Source organism: Mercenaria mercenaria, chromosome 12 (genome assembly GCF_021730395.1).
Source record: "Mercenaria mercenaria strain notata chromosome 12, MADL_Memer_1, whole genome shotgun sequence".
Taxonomy (NCBI): Eukaryota; Metazoa; Mollusca; class Bivalvia; order Venerida; family Veneridae; genus Mercenaria; species Mercenaria mercenaria.
This window is the reverse complement of record NC_069372.1, coordinates 34329517-34351043: the sequence shown is the minus strand read 5'-3', so window position 1 is coordinate 34351043 and position 21527 is coordinate 34329517. Positions and strand designations below refer to the sequence as shown.

Sequence of the window (21527 nt, the reverse complement as noted above, 5' to 3'; positions counted from 1 at the left end):
GTTGTAGCAGGTGGCTTGTGTGTGCAGGGAGTATGAAAAGAATAATATTGTTATCTTTAGACCAGTCAACCAATCCTACTGATATATGAGAACGGTGGCCATCCAATATAAGTAGGACCTTCTCATCTGAACGACCTGGAATATATTTCAGGAAGTGATTTTCCATAAAATCTCGGAAAATTGCAGAATTGGACCAACCGGTCTCGCTCATAGTTCCTGTTGCCCCCGGACTGCTGCCTTCAAGTAAGTCTGGAAGAAGTCTTTTACCTGGGAAGATAAGGTATGGTGGCAAAGCATAACCGCTAGCACTGCCACATCCAATAAGCGTGACTGTCTGACTTTTGCCAGATGTGACAGCTGGAGGGTAATGATCTGCCCTTGCAATAACAGGAGGGGGCTTATGATCACAGGTAAGGCCTTTCTCGTCCACATTAAAAATAAGATGTGGCTTGTCGAGCAGGTCATGTTTCCTTAAACACTGCTCTAAGTTGTCGAAGTAGTTATTCACAACAGATTCTTTTGCCATTTTAGCCCGTGCATATTCTAATGACCTGGGATTCAGCTTTTTTATTTCTGGCCACCTACTTCTAAAACCCTCTAACCAATGAAATGATAATGTCGGAGTCTTCGACCTTTTGCCAAGGGTTACTGCAAAGTAACTTGCAATATCAATACATTCTTGACAGTTTGAAAGTGTTTTACCAAAAAGGCCTCCTCAAGCTGGCTAAACAAAGGATTGGAACCCATTACAAAATTTTCAGGATCATTTTTTCCTAAAACTCTGTCCCTTAAAGTATTTTCTGGCACACTATATATTTTTGAGGCTCTCAACACTGATACACCTTCCTCCCGAACACATTTGTAGGCATTGGTCAAAGCTGTTGGTGAATATAGCCTGTATTTTTTCCTAACTGGCTGTGGGGCGGCCTTAAAATAGAAAAAAAAATCAGTAAGAATTGATAAAAATATGGGGACTGAAAATTTAACAATAGAAATTTGCTTGGTCTAATTCATTAAAGGTGGCGCTACTGTAAGTAGGTCAGTTTTACTAGGAATGCAGACGAAGGAAGAATCTTGATTTTTTAGCTTTAAAATGGATTTTAAAAATAAAGAAATTTTGGGAATAAGGAAATAAGGTAATTTTATAGAAAAAATAGTTTTTAATACTCTTACCTGCTTAAACCGCATGATTTTTGTCAATATTTATGCCCTCACGGTAGAGTAACCTCTAACCAAAACATTCCCACGGTCGCGCATGTGCAAACAACGATTACTTTGGAGATCACGTGAAATCAAAGATGGCCGTGAATCGATGATAGTCGCGAATTGCGGGGAGTTGACGATACCTTACTCAGAAACATAGTATCCCGGTGGCATATCTTTCTGACGGTATAAGCAAACAAACGGAGGTATTTATAGCACAAACCTTATAAATTAAAAAAAAGACTGTAAAACTGTAAACAACAAAGTGTCCTACATATATTGTTTGAATATCTTCCTGAAAACAGGTGTCCATCCTTATCAAATCAAAACAAATATGGCGGCACTCACATTAGTGTAATATGTGTATGACGTCATCACTTTCCGCCGATATGATGTAAGTTACAGTCACTGCCCAAAAATACCGCAATACATGTTTTTTCCTCAAAGTTTAAATTTGACACATGTCCAACAGTAACTAAACACTAAATTTGTAACGTTTTAACACTTTCTTTAGTTTTTAGCCGTTTTTTTATAAATGTTAACACAACAGAACACTATGTACAATGTAATGGCAAATGATAATGTTACAGTTTACTCCTCTGTACCTGTGCACTTTGGACACAGGAAGGAGTCACCTCTTCTAATAACCCTGACTGGAGAACGGAATCCAAGGTGTGCATTTATCACAGCATGCCCAAGAGACAATGGTTAGACTGATGCAATTCTTGAGCTCCTCAGGATGGAATTTTTGACAAGTGCAGCACACATCAGTGTCATCTTAATATTCAGAAGAGGAAGAGTATTCTGTCTGGGCTGCCTGAATACCAGATGTACTCGGAATGGGTTCAGTGACGGTATGTGTTTTCTTTAAGTTAGGTTTCTTCTTATCTACTGCTACAACTCTTTTCCCTGGAGCAGTTTGCTTTTTTTTCAGACTTGGTTTGGCATTACTTTTTACATGTTCTTTGATTTTTCCATAGACAATTTGTTCAGTAATAGGTTTCCCACTCACAACTTTACTTAAGGTATTTCTTACCCTTTTAACTGGAACATGTTTCAAAATTTCCCCACCTCTCTTTTCCAGGAAGAGCATCAGTATTGCAGTCATCAATAGCCAGGGCCTGTTCTTGTTCATGGTTCTCTGTGGTATCAGGTGCTGGTCTAAAAACTGAAGCAGGTGCAAGAGCAGAATCTGGCACTACATTTGGATTAAATGGATATACCCCACAATGTTTGAAGGCGGACTGGATGTTACTTGCAGAAAGAGAAGAAGTGTATGCCTTACAGCCAATCTTGCACACATCAAATCTGGTAATCAAACAACCTTCAGACTGTCGAAGGTGTTGATGACAGGCATGATTCCAGGCAATTTCAAAAGACCCGTAACAACTTACGTCCAGAGGCTGTAATAAATGGCTACAGTGAGGGGGAGAACAAACAAAACAATACCATTCTTCTGTGCCCACCCAATCAGCCCCAAAGAAACATGACTTCTGTGACCATCATACAATACGAGCACTTTACTGCCGTCAGCCCGAGATGGTAGGTGTGGCTCTAGATGCTCTGTCATATACTTTGTGAACACTTCAGTGTTAGACCATCCAGATTCTGATACTGTTCCAGATGTGCCAGAAGTACAGCCTTCCAGTAGACCTGGAAGCATCCTAACACCAGGAAATACGAAAAAGGGCGGCACCTGTATAAAAAATGAAAGGGAGGTGATCAATAAAACAACATGAACATTGTTTTATCATTTTATATGATATTTATATCTTTTTTATAGACAGATTACCTAATTAAACAGTCAGTTATAGATTACCTAACTATTATCAGTCAGTTATATTAAGAATTTAGTATTGCAACAACTATATTTTTTTGCATCTAACACAGTTTGGAAAAATAATACATAATACAAATTAAAAAAAAGTCTATGTATATATGATTGTATATTTCATGTATGTTAACTATAAATAACAATATGCATTAAAAATTTGCAAATTCTTAAGTGAAAATATCTTAATTAATAGTGCAACATAAAAATACGTTATATGAAAATTTACTTGGTTTCCAACAGCATTTCCTCCACCAATCACAGTGACTGTTTTCGACTTTCCACATGTAACAGCCTGTGGTTTATAATGAGTACCTGTGACAATTTTTGGTGGCTTATGTTCAAGTGAAAGACCTTTCTCATTAATATTATAAATGCAATGTGGTTTATCTTTTAAGTTGTATTTGGTGAGAATTTTGTTTAGTTCATTGAAGTACTGGTCAATAGCCGGGCGGGTTGCACTTCTTGCTCTTGCCATCTCCAAAGATCTAGGTTTCACAACTTTAATGCTAGACCATCGGTTCAGAAAGTTATAAAACCACTGTTTAGACAGAGGTTTGTCTTGTTCTCTTAGGCCAAGATGCACAGCATAATCTGAGGCTAAGTTTATTGTTTCCTGCAGGGTATATCCAAAACCAATCTCAGCCATTGTAATAAGGTGTTGACTCAGAAATGCTTCCTGTTCTTGTGAGAATAGAGAAGGAGTACCAGACTTAAGGACATCTACTGATGTTTTCCCCGTATTCTATCTTTTAATGTTGTAATTGGTATGCCAAACTGTTTGGCAACACGTTCCACAGGTAGATGGTGTTCTTTTACCATGTTATATGCATCTGTAACATCCTGAGGGGTGTAAGTAGTTCTGTACTTCCTCTTAACAGTACTTTGAAACTACAAGAAAAATACTACCACTCATAAGAAGGTAGGTAAAAATGGATCGAATTTTTGGAAACACCCTGTACATGAAACACAAAAGTTGATGACATCATCAATGCATATGAGTCCCAATCAGACGAGGAATGTTTTGTTATTGAAAAAATACTTTATAATGATGAATTTTAGATTTTTAATTGGAATTTTGAATTAACAAAAACATGTAAAAAGGTATTAAAGTTATATATTTTTTAGAGTAGAATTACCTGTCTTATTACCATTTTTTATCCGGCTGTCAAAATGAACGAAACTCCTCCCCCTGTTTACAATGCGGTAAAATCAAGCGTGAAAAATCGTCTCGCGAGATTACAGAAAGCCCTAAATGCCAACCGTCAGAAAGACAAGTACGTCGGAAAGAGATGCTGAAGGATATTATTGACAGTGAACGAAATAAGCGTTCTTTCACATCTTCCCTAATACATAATTATTGAATGAATGTACTTAAGAAATTTAAAACTGATTGACACCAATGCATATTAAACGAGCCTCATTATTTAATTATGTTCAAATAAGAATTCTGTCATTAAATCCTTTACTAAATCACATATTAAAAATTATAATTCATTTTCGTCATTTTGACATTTAATAGATTGTTATAACTAGTTTGATTGATTCTATTTATTAAAATTAGATGTCAAAATCAGATTTCTGCAAACATTTATATAGGCATACTTGAATTTTCCTATTAGCAAGGGTACTTTCTAATTAGAAAAAACGGCATTAAAATTTTCAAATTGCAATACAGTGCAAACGTTCTAAAATATCCATGATAATGCTTGATTTTACATTCAACATTATGCTATCATAACACTTTTTTTAAAAGTCATTTCCATTCTGGCTGTTTATTTATCTTTTTAAATTATTTTCTTTTATAATTTTGAAACATCTCATATAGAGTATTAAGTTCTCATGCACTGTCGATTTTTATTCGCAAAAGTGTGGCTAATGTGGCTTTTTTTCAGTTGGTCTTTCACGAAATCCGTCTGGAGTGGACAAGGCAAAGGGCCTTCTAATTCTAGATTTTGTGATTTTACAATCACCATTATGCGACCAAACACTGTTTTTTTACATGTATTGCCGATTCTCTGGCTGTTTATTTTCTTTGTGTTATGGTTAGTTTCATTATAATACTTCATCAGGTAAGATCGTTGATCGCATATGGCTTCCACAGATCAGAGGATAAGTCTTTGGATGCTACCTTTAGTAGTATGCTTATTTTGATGGGTTGTGATTCTGCACAAGTAGTTTGTCTTGATCTTTGATGAGGCGAAATATGGCAAACACGATTACCTCATGTTCTTAGCCACTAAGAGTTTAAAGTTCTGAATGTTGCCTTGCTCTCTTAACATTCTTTAGAACGTCTGTGGCCGAATGGTTACGATCACTTTACTTGCCTCCCGCCGATTTGTGTTTGGGCTTGTGTCGTCATATGAAGTAGCGCTTATATGCTCACCTTCGACAGTAATATCATTCGATGGAGGAATCTGTGAAAATGTCCTCGACATTTAAAACAACCCCACTCCCTCCCTCCACACATTTTGAATTTTTATCGAATTATCAAATGACAATCAATTCAGTCCGTAAACAAATATATAATTATGATCTTAAAAGTGTTATGTTTTATTTCTGTTGATTATTAAAATTAATAAGTTTTTATTTAACGATACCAAAGGGGTTGGTGTGGAGATGTTGACTACGGCGGTCAAATGCAACAGAGAAAGGGATCCGTGGAGTGGATTGTTCTACACCCACGTTCTTTATCTGTTATTAGACCATGATCTCTATTTCTGAGGAGTTCAAGTTTATTTTAGTCATTCTATAAATTTAAGGTTGTTGATCTCTGCACACGGAATATTTCCGATTATATTAAGAACATACATAAAATGATCCAGAATATAAGCATGAAATGGAGATATATTAGGTATTTTCCCTAAGTAGATAAGTACCAGTCGTAATATTTAAATCCTTGATAAGATACAGATTTTACGAATTCATTTTTTTCAATATGAACATAACTTGAAAAGGAAATTTCCATCAAAGTCCAAATGGATCTATTCATAAATTTTATTTACAATTTTAGGTATCGTGTGAAATGTTTATTTTGTATTCTGTACTTCTGTATTTAAAAACCACGTGGTATATTTATTTGAGTGCGTAGTAACTATGGCATTGATGACCGAAGGGCAAAAGATCTTTTTATGCTTCAGTAAGTTTTATGACCCAGTCTAATTAGGTGACATTCCGGAAATCACAAACAAGTCCAATGTTACGGGCTTGATCACCAAGATGACCTATGTCATGTCGGTTGCATAATATTTACGTAATAATTTCCCGTATATTACTAAAAACAACAACAAAAAGTCGCGTTGCTTAACAAATTATGATATATATCATTCAAGTCGGAGAAGAAATACTACAGTTATCTAAAGAAGAAATCTGCTTTGACAAATATAGAAGAAAATATGACATTTTCAAATGTTAGGAACATGTGTGTTAATATGATTTTTACGAATGTAACGGACATGTTGAATGTTTGTTTTGTGAGTTGATCAAGACTTGAGAATGCTTGCGAACGTACCAAAATTAATTTTAAACAAGAGCACCGTCTTGCGGGTGCTGACGCTCATCTGATTTTTTTTGTATAATAGAAATATTGTCCTACCCATGATTTTCTAAGTCTAAAAAGGGCCATCACTCTTGCAAAAAGCAGGATAGAGTTATGTTTCTTGATGTACAGTGTCCACTTATGATGGTGAAAAACTGTTGCAAGTTTTAAAGCAATAGCTTTGATAGTTTATGAGAAAAGTAGACTTAAACATAATATTCAACCAAGAAAATGATTTTTCTAAGTCCAAAAGGGGCAATAATTATTGCAAAAAGCAGGATAGAGTTATGTTTCTTGATGTACAGGGTCAGCTTATGATGGTGAACAAGAGTTGCAAGTTTTAAAGCAATAGCTTTGATAGTTTAAGAGAAAAAGTTGACCTAAACATAAAACTTAACCAAGAAATCTGATATTTTCTAAGTCCAAAAGGGGCCATAAATCTTGCAAAAAGCAGGATGGAGTTATGTTTCTTGCTGTACAGGGTCAGCTTATGATGGTGAACAAGTGTTGCAAGTTTTAAAGGAATAGCTTTGATAGTTTAGGATAAAAGCTGACCTAAACATAAAACTTAACCAAGAAAACTGATTTTCTAAGTCCAAAAGGGGCAATAATTCTTGCAAAAAGCAAGATGGAGTTATGTTTCTTGATGTACAGGGTCTGCTTATGATGGTGAACAAGTATTCCAAGTTTCAAAGCAAAAGCTTTGATAGTTTAGGAGAAAAGTTGACCTAAACATAAAACTTAACCAAGAAATCTGATATTTTCTAAGTACAAAAGGGGCCATAAATCTTGCAAAAAGCAAGATGGAGTTATGTTTCTTGCTATACAGGGTCAGCTTATGATGGTGAACAAGTATTCTAAGTTTCAAAGCAATAGCTTTGATAGTTTAGGAGAAAAGCTGACCTAAACATAAAACTTAACCAGGCAACGCCGACGCCGACGCCGACGCCGACGCCGACAACCGCTCAAGTGATGACAATAACTCATCATTTTTTTTCAAAAAATCAGATGAGCTAAAAAAGGCGGACCCTCAGGTAAAATATAATTGATAACATATCTGCCTTTATTCAAAGCATTCGATACAATAAATTGTGTAATCAAATATTTTTATTGTGGCAATACAACCCGTAATATCATGATTTTTGTTGATTTGGTCTTTTGCCACATGCAATTTTTAAGCGCATGAGCATTAAAATCAAAACATCTGGTAAAACAACAGGGCAACCAGCAGCGGCTAATTCGTAGCTATTTATATAACATTTTTACACTTGTACCCAAAGATCTATAAATTTTATTTGTACATTCTATTCTTACTTAAAAATTACGAAACTTCCTCCGTGGCTAAGTGGTTACGGTCGCTGACTTCAAATCATTTGCCCCTAACAGAAAGGGATTCAAGCCTCACTCGAGGCATTAAATTTTTCATATGAGGAAGCCATCCAGCTGGCTTATGGAAGGTCGGTGGTTCTACCCAGGTGCCCGCTCGGGATGAAATAATGCACGGAGGGGCACCTGGGGTCTTCCTACGCAATCAAAGCTGGAAAATCGCCATATGACCTATAATTATATCGGTGCGGCGTTAAACCCAACAAAAAACAAACAGCAACAACAAAAATTAACCAACATGAAATCATGTACGATTTCTAAAGTTGGTTAATCAGATTTGGACTAGGAAATAGATTTTTGTTTCAAAACATTAATATCTGATTATTTACACTTATTCATATTCACTGAGCGCATATAAGTTTTTAATCAGAGGTACTTTGAAAATTTGATTTTTTATATCCTGGTTGCTTAACCACGATAGATAGCCCGTCCGCTCAGCTCAATAGGGAGAGTGCAGATATACGGATAGCGGGGTTCTGAGTTCGATCCCCGGGCGGGGCGTATGTTCTCCATGCCGATTTGATAAAAGACTGTGAAACCATTCGTCCTCCACCTCTGGTTTATGTGGGGAAGGTGGAAGATTTTTTTTTTTATATACTGGTAGAGAATCCAGGAACACTGATGAGGTTAACTGCCTGTCATTACATAACAGAAATACTGTTGATAAACGGCGTTAAACCCAAAACAAACAAAAAACAACACAACAGTGTTATTTTAGCATAAGTTTAATCTTATTATAAACCCACTTCGGCTAGGGAATGATATGAACATAAGCTGCAATTCATTAGAAATGAACGTCTGAGAAATTATTACGCTATTCCCCCTTCGCCATTTTTGCTTCGCGCAACAAACATTAGAAATAAATGCAAACAGAAGTTCCATACATTTTTGGTTGCGGGTTTATCCCGCTACCAAAGTTAAGTGTATTTTTGACAGTCATATAGCATCTTTATTTGATTCCAAATTACATCCGAAGGATGTTCATGTGCTACACAAAGTAGTCCCATTCATGAACAATGCGGATGAATTATCAATGATCAAGCAGTTCTTATCCAACCTCTATTCATTCACACTGACCATTTAGATTATACAAGATCTATTAAAGATAAGGTATTCCAGCTCATTGTTACATCACTGACTTCCAGCTGTCAATTTAGATAAGTTCATGTAAGGTCAGGCAGAGCTAATCTAAGACATTAGGCATATTTGTATTTGATTCTTATACATGTATATTTATAGATTGGAATTAAAACAGAAAATAAATCTAGCAAAACCCGCAATCATCAGACATCTCAAGGCTTTGATTATATCTTGGCTTTGGGTTTACGGAGTTCTTCAGTAAATACGTAGACTGGCGCTACAATTTTGTCCGCTTTATGTGAAATTTAGTGTCCGCTTTATGTGTTATTTAGTATGACTGGTACAGTTATAACAAGTAACATGTCTGCTTGTAACTGTAATTATTAAAATGGAATAATAACACACATTACATCCATAGCAACTAGCTAACGGCCCAGTTGACGTTTTGACGTGTTAAATATAAAAAACTTCAATAACTGAAAATGAAAATACATAACGTTTTGCAAATGATAATCATATCAAAATATTGAATATTTTTATATTAATATTTAAGAGAATTCTCCGTAAAATTTAAAGTCAATCGGTCATTCAAATTTATTTTTTTTTTCTACAACAGACATGCGTAGTCTTACACAAAAATGACGTCACAAAACAGCAAGAAATCTAAGCAAATCTTTGAATAATACCAGAAGTTAGGAAAACACGGACAGAAACTTTTGATTTACTGTAGAAAACAAGACATTTTGTAGATAACTCAAACATCCATTAGCATTAATTCTGAGAACTTGATCAGTCATAATACATCCATATTAGATTGCTTTGTGATTATCTGTGAAATGAATGATAAAAGAAATGTAATGTCTACATGCTTCAGTTAAGTGTACTTTTAACGTTAACATAATTTATGATGATATCTTGTTGAAAATAAATATTCATTTTCTTCATACACTGAGTTTTGATTACAGAAGATGTCAGTAGATTTAGAAATAACCGAATTAAAAAATGTGAAATATTAAAAAACAATAACAACAACAAAAAGCAAAGCTGATATTTCGAATGGGTCTCACAAAGTACCACCTACCTAAACAAATGACGAAAACACATAGCAAGGACACTAATAAAATGATACAAACTCAATACGTCCTTTTTTGCTAGTTTTGAAATTATGGCATCAGTCCAACCTGTATTTGTAGAAATGACGGACAAAATCTCCGCAGATCTTGAGCTAAAATTGTACCTGGATAAAGAAACGAACTGGAAATACGTGCCAAGTATATGTCACATCATTGCAAATATAATATATATGTGTATTAAAGGGGTAACCTGTGACCTCGCGACAATTAGAAACGAACATAGTTTTAAGCTTATATAAGATGTTGTAGAACATTTCCAGTTAGGCGTCAACGCGTCTCTCCTAAATCCGAAGGCGTTTATGTGTTGCGTATATTAGACCCCCCCCCCCCCCCCCTTAGGTATGACATTAAACGTTCAATAGCTCAAGACAATAAAAAAGCAATATTCAGTGACACGAGAAAGGGACAGGAAGAATAAAAAATACTTTTTTCAAGGATATATTGTTGTTGAGTTATCTCCATGGACACTGACCTTTGAAAACAAGGATAAATATCTACTTGGAAAACGTTTCAAGATTGCTACCCTTCACACTATAACCTGATAACTGTGCTTATCACATGTTTGAAATAAAGCGATTGGTCAGAGACCACCAATTTAAAAATGTATAGGGAACTTACTGGGAATAACGTAAGCGTTCACCCGGGAATAAGGTAAGCGTTCACCTGGGAATAAGGTAAGCGTTCACCTGGGAATAACGTAAGCGTTCACCCGCGAATAAGATAAGCGTTCACCCGGGAATAACGTAAGCGTTCACCCGGGAATAAGGTAAGCGTTCACCTGGGAAAAAGGTAGTGTTTGTCCGTTCTGATTGGTCGGTCATGTAAACAAACCCAAGAAATGTTTTTCTTTTCAAAATTGAATTTTACTGCTTTTAAAGTATTTTATTGTACATTTCGACAAAATTTGTAAATTTTATGCGTATTGAAAAATAGTTTTATCGAACAAATTTCTTTCGCCATGCCAACGATGTAATCTTATTCACACGAAAATTATTTAAATAAAGTATCACTATTCATATGTTTTTGTCCAATATTTTGGTGGAACTAAGATAGTTCTTAAAAAAAAATGTGATTAGATATATATGTTTCGATTTTTGGAAGGCCGTACACGCCATAATGTAATAATGGAAGTCTATCGGAAAACAATTGGTGTTTTCTAACTGATTACATGATTTGGTTTTACACTAGAATAATATGACTGCGTACATAATTGACATACACACAAAATACAGAGACAAAGTAAAACATAAAAAAATCACCGAGGGTGAAACAAACAAATTATAGAAGCCTTCGAACGATCAGCGGTAAAAACACCATTGGGGAAATTAAACCGGTTAATTAACTATGCAACAAAAATTAATGTCTTCTTTCTTATTAAAACCAGCTCCAGTGTGAAGTACGTGAATAATAATAAAAGAGACAAAAATAAAGAAGATATTGTGCATATAAACCAGTAATTAACATTATTAAGGTGTCTAACCTCAGTGACCTTTACATGTTGGTTACTTGGCCTTATACTGAAAGACCAATTTAATCTTTATGTTTGATGGCAATAAGCCATTATAAAATGAATTAAAATTGAGAAGCTTGCTATACAACTTAAACCATATCAGTTTAATATTTACAACTGTAAAACAGTTTTCAAAATCATGCATATTGTAAGACATCAGAAAATGTTTAATTCTAACAAAATAAACTATATTTTAGCTGACATTTTGATATAATAATATCACACACCATATCCAAAAAAATAAAAACTCGTCAGTATTTGCAGAGAAAATGACTTTTAAATGAAATGAGTTTTGCAAAATCCAAATACGCGTAAAAATCGCTTCTGAGATTGTCTAAGTTGACATACCATTGCACAAACATTGCGTGCCGAGAATGTAAGTTGCTATGGTGATAAGAGTTTAACACCGTTAATTTCTTGCCTATAGAAAATTGTCGACATAAATTGACGCATATCGGTTACAAATTGTATTGTTTACTAGAGATGCGATTCGCAGGTATGCATCGACCTTGATGTAATGAATCCGGTTAGGATACGGACAAAACCGCCATGGACAAAATCCCCCCTGCTCGATTTGACCGAAGCGGACAGCAACGTCATTTGTTTTTCCGATTATATCCAAACATTCACTTCATTCCGTTTAGAATTGAGAATTATCATCTTCAAGATTGCATGTTTTTTGTTCATCTTCGCTTTATTTTAAAGTTTTCATTGAACAAAATCTAAGGGGGATTTTGTCAGCCTTGGTCAACTTGAGCAATGGGATTTTGTCCGTGGGGAATTTTTCTTACATTTACTCTGGTTTTAAACAAAGACGGCTAGAGTTGTATAAAGAAAAAATGCTGAAATGCTGAAACGTCTAGAACCAAGTCCAATGTAATGCAAACATATACTTGTTTATATGCAAATGGAAGACTTGTTTAAGTTTTATATTTAAATGTGTTTCTTCTTTTTTTGTATCTTGTCATGTGTAATATACATTGTATATGTTTCTTATTAAATTGCTTCTTTATTTCGTATTATTTTTTTTCATAGTTAATGAAGTTGAAAACGTCATATTAAAATTAAAAAAAAAACAACAACAATCAATCAATCAACTTTATTAGCAAAATCGGCAATAATTTGCCTTTGGCCATTTAACAAACAGCATATAATAAACATGGCAAACAAAAAATATCATATATTGCATAAACATAGCACATTTATGAGAATATCACATGCTATAAAATACCAAACAGTAATAAATTAAGAAACAGCAAGATTTGTTAGGGTATTATGTCTTATCGTCATAGATTCTTTTATATATCTACAGATGTTAACAAGACGTTTCTTATTTCTTGTTAGCATAATATTTTTAAATATCTGAATTGTAGGCCAAGCTATATTTCCCAAATACTTATTTCTAACATCTGTATATTTACTACAACATAACAAGAAATGGTACTCAGTTTCAACTGCATTTTGATTACATATTCTGCATATTCTATTGTTTCGATCAATATTATTAAATCTACCAGACTCGATTTCTAACTTATGGGAGCTTAATCTGAAACAAGTAAACGTTTTTCTTAAATTTTCACTGGCAATTTTATCAATGTATTCTTCATAAGAAAAGACTGTTTTATACTGACAATAATATTTCAGCTTTGACAATGAATTAATCGATGCATTCCATTCTTGAATAAATTGGTCACGTAATCTCAGTTTGAACGCAGGGAGATAGTTAATATTCGGATCAAAATACTGACGCACATGTGTCAGACCCAGATGGTCAATAATAGAATGCATACGTTTAGCCCAGTTCTTACCAATAACATTTGAATATAGATTTTGATACAGACTATTCATTGGAGAATCTACATTTTTCATTAATTTCAACCAATATTTAACAGATCTCTCTTTACAAATAGTAGATAATGGAATGCGACCTAATTCACCATACACAGCATTATTTGGCGTTTGCTTCTTTACTCCTAGTAAATATTTGCAAAATTTCAAATGTAAATTATCGACACCTTTGAAATTGTAAACACCCCAAATTTCTGCTCCGTACAGTAAAATAGGTACAACCATTCTATCAAACAGTAATAATTTTGTCTTAACATCTAAACAGACTTTATCAATTAATAACAGTATATTGTGATAGGCTCTTAAAGCCTGATCATTCAGTGCCTTAACTGCACCTAAAAGAGAACCAGCATAAGAAAATTTAATGCCTAAATATGTAAAATCATCAACTATTTCTGTTTTATCATCATTAATGTAAAATTCTTCATTATGATGAGTTTTTCTGTTTTTAAAAACACAAATTTTTGTTTTATTAACATTTATTGTTAAACCCCACTTTATTGAAAATTGATGAATGGAATCGATTTGGGACTGTAAGCTCTTAGGATCAGTCGTAAACAATACAATATCATGAGCAAATAATATTAAATACATAGAAAGAAGCTCAAGATATTTATCCGTAAAATCATTCCAATTTAAGTTTTCTGTGATATCATTGATAAACAAAATAAATAGCAAGGGAGATAATGGCTCCCCTTGTTTCAATCCGATCGTTACATCAAAGAAGTCAGAAAATGACATCGTACTTGATATCTTAACACATGACTGTACTTTTTGATACATACATTTAATAACATTAATCATTTTACAGCTAATGCCAGTCTGTATTAATTTATACCATAATGCATCTCTGTTAACTGTATCAAAAGCTCTTTGATAATCTATAAAAATGCACCATAATTTAGACTTTTTAGACAGTACTTTTTGAATAATAGCATGTAGAAGGAATATAGCATCAGCTGTAGAACGATTATCTCTAAAACCGAATTGTACATCATTAAATATTTGTTCAGATTCACACCATTTGTTAATACGATTTCTAAGTAGCAATGAAAAAATCTTCGAAAAAACATTTACCAGTGTAATCCCTCTGTAATTTGCAGGTTCAGATTTACAACCCTTTTTATATACCGGTATTATAACTCCTTTAGACCATGCCTCAGGATATAATCCAGTATCAAAAATATGATTAAAAATAACACATAGATATGGAGATATAAAGTCATTAGTGTCAATGAAAAAGTCGGCAACATTTCGATCATAATCACATCTTTTATTCCTATTTAATGAAGAAATAGTTTTTTTGACTTCTTCCACAGTTATTTGCTTGTCAAGTAGCTCAACATTTAATGGTACATTTCGAGAACTTGTAAAATCAGTATCATCACACTGGTTCATAGCTTCATTTGAAATATCTGAAAAATGTCTAACAAAATCATCTAATTTTACATCATTCTGACTGTTATTTGTATTTTTAAATTTATTTATATACTTCCAAAATTTACGTGGCGACGTTTTACTTAAATTGCAAAATTTTCCTTTTTCATTATTATAGAATTCCATTTAGCACATTTCTTCACATTACAGAAATTACTTCTACATGTTAGAAAGTACATTTTGTTTTCATCCGTTTTATTTGAATTAAATTGACGTTTAGCATCACAAAACTCAGCCTTAGCCCGACGACAACTTTCGTCAAACCATAGTACTTTGTGTTTTAATTTCTTAGATTTATTTGAGAAGGATTTACCAAAAGAGTGGAAAGACAAGTCATACACCAGCTTTGACATATAGTCAATACACTGATTAATGTCATACTCTCCAGACGATAGTTTGCGGGTTGCGTCATCAAATAATGTCTTTTTACTATTAACAAAATCTAAAAACGACTCTGTTTCGGAGGTGTCCCAAACAATTTTTTCAAGCTTACAACAATAGGCATCAAGACACTTTTCACTACAACTCATAGAAAATGTTACTGGACAGTGATCTAAAATTCAGTTAAATCTAATACACACATGTCATAAACATAATTATAACTGTCAACATTGCAGATTAAATAATCAACCAAGCTTTGTACTGGCCTATTTCTATTTTTTCCATGGTAGGTACAATTACCCTCTTCTAGGCGACCATTTAATATTACTAAATTATTTTCTTTACAGAGATTTAGTAACTTCGACCCAAAATTATTCACATGACTGTCACGATTTTTCTGCACAGGTAGGCTGGTCACCTGATCGGTTGTATACGGTAAATCAACAAATCTATCTAAATGTATGTCAGGCACGTAATCTAAGTGCGTGCTCGTGCGTGAATTCAGGTCACCAGTCAGGTACACAATATCAAGGTCACTATATTTCCTTATATCATTACTCATACATTCAAACAAGTCTATTTCATATAAATCTGAATTTGCATTTCGGTAAACAGAAGAGTCTTCAGGTGGAATGTAACATACACAAAAATATAAGTCACTATGCGTTTTAGTAAAACATTTTAGCAATTTAAACCAAACTAAACCATTTGTGCTAATACTTTCAAGGCTTATGTAGTTTTTAAGAAACTGTTTATAATATACGATAACGCCACCGCTGTGACGCTTTGCATTTTTATTAAATTTTGGCCGTGGACAATTAAACGACTCATAACCCTCAATGTGAACATTTGTCAATTTAGCGTTCCACGTCTCCGTGAATAAGAGAATATCAAAGTCCGAAACAAAATTTATAAAGTCACCATAATCGTCTAATTTGGTATTGATACCCTGCTCATTCCAGAGTAGAAAGGACAGCTGTTTCTCAGCGCTGACCTAGTAACCTGCACGTGACACATTATCCACTGTATACTGTGTACCGTTAATGATAAGCTTATCATATGAAAGCACGGCTCTTTTTCCATCCTGTTTTGCCTTAACCATTGTAGGTATTAATGCTTTACGCCTGTCCTGAATAGCCTTTGGATATTGATCACTAACCCGATAATCCGTGTCTTTCAGTTCGGTGAAAGCCTTCTGTTTGACCAGCATTTTTTCTGGATAGTGATTAAATTTCACAACAGTTGGCCTCTTTTTTCCAGTGTCATACTTTCCGACCCTATGTGCTCGCTCAATTTTTATTGAATCTGGGGCATTTTCAATTTTCAAAACATCACGACAAAAATTTAATATAACTTCGGAACAGTTTTCCACTTTTCTGTCATCAACTGACGCAGCTTCTTTGAACCCAAAAAATAACAGGTTATCCCTCATTGAGCGCGATTGCAAGTCTAAAACATCTTCATTTATCGACTTAAGCATGTTATAATCTTGCTTAAGCTGGTCAATTCTATCACGTTCAGATTTCAGAGATTTATCAATGCCAGATTGTTTAGTTTGAATCTCCTCACATATCTGCTGGTCCATGGCTCTACTGACTTCAACATCACAGAGTCTACTTTTAATTTCAGTTTGGGATTTTTCAAGGGACGTTACACGCACATCTACTGAAGTCAATTTTTGATTGATAGAAGTTAACTGTTTCTCTATGGAGTCAAGCTTACCAAGTCGTGAATCCAAAGCATTGAACCTATCTAGTACTGTTTGTTGAAAATTATCAGAATATGGTTGTGGTATAGTCTGTAGGGGTGACTGCATTTGATTCTGGGTTTGGTTTTGTGTCTGCGGTATAGCAGATGATGTACCGTACATTTGAGTTTGTGGTGTATAGAACGTATTCATAGCAGTTTGGTAATTGTTCATGTTCGCCATATTTGACATGTTTAACGGTTGTACATACCCAGGCGACGCCATTGTATTATAATCCGTATTATGCACTGAATTAGTCACTAATCTTCGCTTCTCAGGCTGATTTCCAACCCTATTGTCCGGAGAAGAAAGCGTCCGCTTTTTGTTATTTTTCTTAGACTTTGGCATTTGAACACATAATGCAGGACCATTTCACACAAAAATATTCATGAAATGTCAGCAAATGGAAACACAAGCACTAAGCTAAGTAAATTCCGAGATATTCCCATTAGAACTCGTAAATTTTCACATTTTTTTCTCAGTTTAAAAAGTGTCCGCCATATTTCCACGCATGCGCATTACTGTAACAACAAAACAATTACATCTTAACTGTTCCATGCAACGCTCAAGATTGTTGTGAAATAAAAGCTACAAAATATTATTTCTTATTATTGAGAACAGCACATTTTACAAATGCTGTGGCTTTCTTGATGTTTAAAATAGGAATAGCTATTTTGAATTATCTAAATGACCATTCAGGTGTAGAGAAAAAGGAAGAAGGTTGCTTTGTTTTTCATTATTTGAGACAGTTTTAGAAAGGACTGGTTGACAAGGTATTTTACGATATTTATGATTAACTCCAGTTCAATGACGATGGACGTAACTAGTGAAAGGTTACAAGTTATTAAGAAAATAGTTGTATCTTGGTTACGCTAAACTAAAGCATCTTTAAAGGAATGGCAAACTAAAATGAAAATTGGGTAATGAATATCAATTATGTTGTATAAAAAATGGTCCAAACCTGATATTATTTTTTACAGACAGTTGTTTAACAGGATGTGGAGGTTACTTCCAAAGTGCTTTCTTCCACACAGAATTTTCGGAGCGGCTGTAAATTGTAAGAATACAAGGTTTAGATACTGGTTTGTTAGTACTAATCACCATTATAATTACTCTTAGATTATGGGGTCAATAAGTAAAAAAGGAATTATGGTGGATTAAGATAATTAGACAATTTGTCAAGTTTTAAATACGGGTAAGTCAAAATCGGAAGCTTTTGAAGAAGGTTTAAGAGAATTCATGAATGTGGAATTAAACTGAAACTGGCCTCCAGATTTTCGCTAAAAATGATATTTCCTTAAAATTGAAGTTTGGTGATATCATGAACATTATAACATGATTTTTGTTTCTAAACTGCCTAAAACGTCGAATCAAGAAGAAACATGCCCAAGTCGGGATTCGAGCGCGGGCTGCCGCGGCAATAAAAATACGTTCTTGGTAAATTCACAACGGAGGAATACGTACATATAATACATATAACATATACATACATATAATGTGTATAGTACATATAGCGATCGCTAGATATAAAACTAAATATAATTAAGGCAGTTTCGCTACTTATAAAGCTTTATAATTAAGGCTCCGGTATCCCACTACAACGCTTTTCAAGGTAGTAGAAACAACTAATTCTTATGTGGTTACATAACACATAATCTGTCAGTATCTTAGTTTTAAAGCCTTCCTTAGAAATATAGCAATAATTTTCTGATCTCTAAACATTCTTTTTCTGGTGTTGTCATCTGGAGATCAATACCTTTAAAACAGCTCATTTGTCTAGTATTGAGAATAGACTGATGGATTCTCTATCCAGGTAGCATTTAGGTAAACAATATCAAGATGAAGTCAGACTAACCAATCAGTTGGAATTCTATGAATATTTTGTCTCAGATGAAATGTTTCAAATTTTTTGAATGATTTGTAAATTTTTAACATTTATTTTTAGATAAAGAGTTCAAAGGCTTAAAGCAAGACCTGAAATCTTCAGATTTATCTGCTTATGCATCCGGTTCAAGACAGAAAGTAAAAATTCACTGGGTATCTTTTATTCTGTTGTAATTTCGTTGAGGTTTCGCAACATTTGCATTCAGATCTAATATTGCAGCAGATGAAATTCAAATATTAGTGAGTGGCGATAAATACACTTCTCTCACTTTACAAGACAAACTTAATAACATTAAGCTGTTAACGCTTAATTGCAGCTTTAGTTACACGTTGAGCTTATAAAACTTGCGCCCTCTTGGTTTTATGCACTAGCTGTTGCAGTCTTCTTAATTTGTTTAAATTTTTCTTTCTTACTTTACTTCAGTGTCTCGCTTTAATCAACTCAGGATTCCCAAATTGAAGAAAACACGTTACCGACATACGGGAGACAGATATTCGTCGTTTTCCAGGTTAATTTATCAAAGGAAGTTTGTTTACGCACAAAGTAGTACTTTATCCTTTGGAATCAGATGTTTCTGGTGGAAAAGCGTTGTGACGTTTTTCTAGAAAAACATTGTTTTGATAATACATTTGTGTGCTTTTGTTGGTTTCTTTCTCCCATCTTTTTCTTATTTAAAGGGTTAAACCATTTAATGCTGTTTGACGAAGTGTGCTTCACTTTGGATATAATTTATCACAGGAAGTTGATTTTTCACAGAGCAGTATGTTATACTTTGGAATCATATATTTCTAGAGGAAATGATATGTGACGTTTCCCTAGAAAAAGACAGTTGAAATTAAATTCTATATGTATGATCTGTTTACTCCCCATATATTTTCATATTTAAAAGGTTGATTCCCTTTTAGTTTCGATTGACTTTGATGCAAAGGAAGTTGCTTTATTCATAAAGTAGTATTTCGTACTTTAGAATCAGATATTTTGTACAGGAAATGGTATGTGACGTTTCCATGGAAAAAGACATTGTGACTTTTTTGTCTGCTTTCTTCTTTATAGGGAATTGTCATTTAATTTGTTACATTATATGCTTGATTAAGTTTGCACTCTGAGAGGAAGTTTAACAACTACAAAGTACAAATGTAATATGCTATACTTTAAGAATACAATTTTAGAAGAAATGATTCATGAAATTTCCCTAATATTTGACATTTTGAAATGCTTCATGTAAGACATTGATAATAACAATAAAATGATTATCGTATTTTAATTCCTATGGAATACATACATGTACTCGTACAATTACGTTTTGTTATGTACAGTACGTGTATGTTGATTTTTAAACTTTGTATGTGTAGGTATTGTATTTTTCGGCTGGGTCTGTGGGTTGGTGTGTATTTGAATATTGAAAATGATTACTGTCTTATCATTTATATAGTCAGTTTAGAATCCTGAAAGGGGTACTTTGTAGTAGACAGTAATGACTGATAACTAACCATTTATATTAGAAATGGTTAGTATAGTGTTAAGTAATTTTATAAATCTTGATCTATATTTAGCCTATTAAATATTTGTTATCTGATCTTATTTCTTTTTTAAAATGAAAAGTTCGTTTGAGCTGTTAATTTAGGTGATTTTAAAATGAAAAGTTCGTGTGAGCTTTTAATTTAGGTGATTTTATTGTTTTCATTAAAATCGGTTAATTATTGAGAACTAAATTTTTCACCTTTTCCAAAATTAATGGTAGACCTCATTAAATTTTGTTTTTGATTGGCCATCAGTTTTTTAATGATAAGTTTGATAAGTTTATTTTCAATTTTCCTTTAGGCCAACTGGCCCATGAGGTTTTTACAAGCATGAAAATGGCGAGACAATTATTTAGACGGAGAAGGTTGTTAACATTTTTTTCTGCACAAATAGTACATTCTAATATTACAACATTAGAATTACAAAACAAAATTATACATAAGTAATCATATAGACAGTATATACATATACATATACAAGTTTAGACACACGACAAATTATTTATCATGTTACTGGCGCAATTTATGTTTAAAGCGTGTACAGCTTATTATACTCAAAACAACAAGAATAATGCAAGACAGTTTGAATAATTGATACAAATATATTGCAAAGCAAAACATTATCCTATACTTAATGTCCATGCTATGTTGATCTTGACGAAACGAAATACAAGGTCAACAGCTGGATCTCAGAAATGAAAGATTGTTATGTTGAGAATACGTTGAAACTTACAAATTCAAACTGCGCTTGCCTTTTACATGTATTTTACCATGTAACATGAGAAAACACATACATATACAATTCCATATAACATTCATGTAATGTTTTTACTGCTCAAGTAAAGTACTGCTTAAGTACGAACTAAGTACATATTGTTTTTTCTAAGCTGAAAAGCATAATACAAGAAATTTGCAAGATTACGTGTTAATTTTTCTCTATCAGTATTTAACAATTCTATCAATTTTGGCATATTTGGTCGTCTCCAATAATAAGATGGAATAAAACGTTTTCTTAAATCAGCATATAC

General features: G+C 33.6%; 1 protein-coding gene across 1 annotated transcript; it reads right to left on the bottom strand.

Moving 5' to 3' along the window:
- Window positions 1–1981: 1981 nt before the first annotated feature.
- LOC128547533 (uncharacterized) lies at window positions 1982–3683 on the bottom strand. Its single transcript, XM_053520508.1, has 3 exons — window positions 3264–3683; window positions 2653–2899; window positions 1982–2364 (listed from the first exon to the last, which is right to left on the bottom strand). Exons 1-3 carry the CDS (start codon window positions 3681–3683, stop codon window positions 1982–1984), a joined length of 1050 nt encoding a protein of 349 aa, XP_053376483.1.
- Window positions 3684–21527: the final 17844 nt, after the last annotated feature.